This window comes from Oculina patagonica, unplaced genomic scaffold (genome assembly GCF_052425735.1).
Source record: "Oculina patagonica isolate OP01 unplaced genomic scaffold, crgOcupat unplaced1160, whole genome shotgun sequence".
Classification (NCBI taxonomy): Eukaryota; Metazoa; Cnidaria; class Anthozoa; order Scleractinia; family Oculinidae; genus Oculina; species Oculina patagonica.
This window is the reverse complement of record NW_027557151.1, coordinates 1-3,735: the sequence shown is the minus strand read 5'-3', so window position 1 is coordinate 3,735 and position 3,735 is coordinate 1. Positions and strand designations below refer to the sequence as shown.

At 37.2% G+C, this 3,735-nt stretch overlaps 1 protein-coding gene across 1 annotated transcript; it reads left to right on the top strand.

Moving 5' to 3' along the window:
• Window positions 1-1,367: 1,367 nt before the first annotated feature.
• LOC144639658 (1-acyl-sn-glycerol-3-phosphate acyltransferase alpha-like) lies at window positions 1,368-3,389 on the top strand (the record flags this gene model as incomplete). Its single annotated transcript, XM_078498940.1, has 3 exons — window positions 1,368-1,463; window positions 1,976-2,048; window positions 2,920-3,389. Coding segments are annotated over 3 exons (342 nt in total), but the record flags the coding sequence as incomplete, so codon positions are not given.
• Between the last annotated feature and the right edge of the window lie 346 nt (window positions 3,390-3,735).

The following is a 3,735-nucleotide window of genomic DNA, read 5'->3' as shown; positions in this document are numbered from 1 at the left end:
CGATCATTTGAAGTTTCCGAGGTTTCATGAATGGAGAATGGCAACGCACACAGGAGAAAAGAAAACTGCAAATTTATGTTCCCTGTAAACACACTGCAATATAAATATTAGAAATTGTATCGATTGATCGATGAAAAATTCACTTTGGGATGCCAGATGACACGTTTTCGGTGAGTCGCATTCTGTCAAATGAAAATACAGTCGCCACTGAGTACGCGAGCCGCAATTGATTTAATTTTATACTCCTGTTAGTGAGAAATAATATCAACCAGCTGGCTTTAACAGTTCAACAGTTCGAAAATTAAGACAGCTTATCAAAACTTCTGCACTATGTTTAAGTTGACTGCACATGCAGCCCAACTGCAGTAATTCAACAGTAAAATGGCTGCCGCCGAAAATTATTTTGTGCAGTTAAATTGGTGCTAGTCTACAGTTTTCGCTAAATTCTGCAGAATGTCTGCCATTTGAAAGCAAAAGGGGCCGCAGAAAGGCTTCCAGTCCAGTCAAAAACAACCTTTCCGCCGAGCTTCCAACACGACCTACCACGGGTAGACGTCATATTTTGTTTCGATTTGTTACCGGGATGTTCTGTGAAACCGTTCCAAAAATTACTATCGGGAAACTATCATAAACAATGCTGTCTACCTCCTACGTTCAGTAATAATTATGCTCAAATAATTTGGCGTTTCAAACCCTATAAAATGCGTTTTCTGCGTTTGAAACGCTCTAAATTCAAAAGGTGTTTGAAACGCGTTTGAAATCTGTTTGAAACTGTTTGAAACCCGTTTCAAATGCGTTTCAAACGCTGCGTTTAAACGCGTTTGAGAGAAATTACGTTAAGCCCCCTTTTCACATGGAGGGTCACAAATGGAAAAAGCAAAGCATATATTTCAAAATTGACTTCTAAGTGTACTACAACGTGGATACACCTTGTCTCGGTACTTAGTTTGCAGCAATGTTTAGTTGATACATATCCTGTGTATGTTATGGTTGGTACATGTTAGTCATTTTTTTCTGTGAAATTTTAATTTTTGGGTATTAAATTTTGCGGGGATTTTTATTCGCGGGTCTTTAATTTCACGATATTTTTACGATCGGGAAAAACGTGAAATTAAAGAAACGCAAAATTAAGTAACAGTAAGGTACCTTTACAATGCAATAGGCAGATATTGCTATGGCAAACATATCAGTGAATGAGTTTTTATTAATGAATTGACTCCTGAATAGTGCATAACATATAATTTTATTCCAGAAGACTTATTTAAGTTATGATTTATCAGCATATAAATTTTTATTGATCAGTACTGTGGTATTGGCTTTTTTATTTGTTCAGGATACAGCTAATTTCATTTTGGAAATTGTTTCAGATTAATCTTTGGATTTTTCCTGAGGGAACCAGAAACCAAACAGGAACTCTTCTTCCATTTAAAAAAGGAGCATTTCACTTGGCTCAACAATCACAGGTAGATTATTATTGCAGTTTTCAAAGACATGCAAACTCTGAAATTCAAAACTTAACCAACGATTGTTCTTTTTGCTGCTGTCAATCATTATTATAGCGACAGCCAATGAACCTTAAAAAAGAAACAGACAAAATGGATCAAAATCAACCAATCACAACTCACAGATGTGACCTTTTCAGCCTTAAAGTGAACTTCTGTTTAAACTTTCCCGAAAGCTCCACTAAAAATGATTGACGGCAGCAAAAAGCGCAAATCGTTGCCTGCGGTTTGATGACCCCACGATGACCCCAGCCAGGGCTCGAACCTGGACCACACAATCTGGAGTCCAGCATACTTACCATAAGGCCTCTGTGCCTCCCATAATGTAGGAATTGCAAGGCTCGATATTTTTTTTCATACATCAGTACCTTGCATTCAATACTGGAGACACTGCACATGTTAAATATGTTGATAACATTGGGAGAATGCATGACTTTCGCTTTATATTTGACATTGTTTATTTCTTGTTTTAGCTCCCTATTGTGCCAATTGTGATCTATGATTATACTTCAATTTTCAACAAGAAGAACAAGTTATTTGAATATGGTAAGTTTCATTTGGTTTTGCCTTTTAAGAATTTTGTGGAGCACATTCAATGGAGCCTGCACCTTGGGGGGTTTATGATCATAGTGTTTTATGGTTAGCACTGCATTAATTAAACTCCAGCTTTTGGCTTGGGCCTGGCCAGGGTCCAGGTGTCGCATTCTTAAGAAAAAAAAAACACCAAAACACCTTTTCTTCACAGGGGGTCTAACTATTCCACTTTCAGTATGTTTTACTCCCAGATTGTACCCCTTCTTAAGTTGCTTGTTGTCTCTTCTTACCCTCAGGTCCTTGTCTGCCTCCTATGGACTCCGTATCCCCTTTACTCCTGGACTCTCCCCCTTCCCCCATTCCCCTTTCCCCTGCCTTCAGTAAGTAGTGATGAAAGAGCATCCCATCCAGGAAAAGTTCCGCTGATCCTAGTTGCCTTGTACTATTGGCAGTAAAGCAGGGGGCTCAGCCCCCCACGCTTTAGTGCTGAGAAATATTGCAAGCCCAGCATAAAACTGGTTTGTCAAGATATTTCATCTCCTGAGTGAGTTCAAACATCTTTAAAACATCCTTGGAAGTCTTTGGGAAACTTCATTTGTCTTTTGTGAGTTAGAAAAGTGAACGGAAATGTTCATATGGCCTTGGAACAACATTCGGAGAATCTTCGGAAATCAACGGTCTAGAAATTGCTCAGAAATCAAAAAATTGCTAAAACGGAAAAAAGTTGCTCCAAATATGAAAACCTGCCGAGTATTTTTGGGACAGTCTAAGCCCCCCACGTTCCAAAACACTCCGCAGCCTCTGTTGCCGCTTACCATATAAACCATAGCACTGAAAGTGTGCAGACATTGTCCTAACTTTTTCTGAATTCATTTCTTGGTAGGGACCATCAAAGCAAAAGTGTTGGCTCCCATATCAACTGAGGGACTCAGAACTGATGATGTTCCAGAATTTACAGAAAATGTGCGCCAGCAAATGCTGAAAGTCTTCCTTGAAGATGACCCTTCAAAAAGTGATAAGGATGCAGTTTCAACTGAAGAAAAAAAGATTAAGTAATGCTACAATCAAAGCAAACTTAACTAACATTTAGATATTACGTGATTGTATCTAAGTAAACTTTTTAATATATAAATTTTAAAAGTGAAAATAATTATCTCAAATGAATGAATTGTACATTTTGTATGAAAAAGTTGCTTATTTTGATCCAGAAAAGACAAAATCACATTATTTTTTCAAATTAGAGCTTGCATTGTATGAGCATATTCTGATAGGACAATTTGTAATTCGGGCGGAATTATTTAAATATGGCATTAAATGAAAAAGAAGCATAACAAATAAAATGGTTATGCCTCCCGTAGCTATTATGCAACCTTTAAAGAGTTCTGATTCGGACTCAAGAAAATATTGGAGTTCGAATTTCACAAATATCACGATTTTAATTTTCATGATTTTGGTCAAAGGTGATGACATCAGGCACACACTGTCGATATATCATACAGTTTTGTAAAATTCCGAATTTGCAATTTTTTATGTTTCATTGGCTCACAACTTGTATCTCCACAAAACTTTGGGTTTTTGGCAAAATTCAAGATAGTGAATCTTTTTAGACATGTACGAGGTTTTTGCGTAATCCAATATTTATAATTGTGAATTATTCAACAAGCGCGTGTTGAATATAAGTTGGCTGTAATGATCTCAT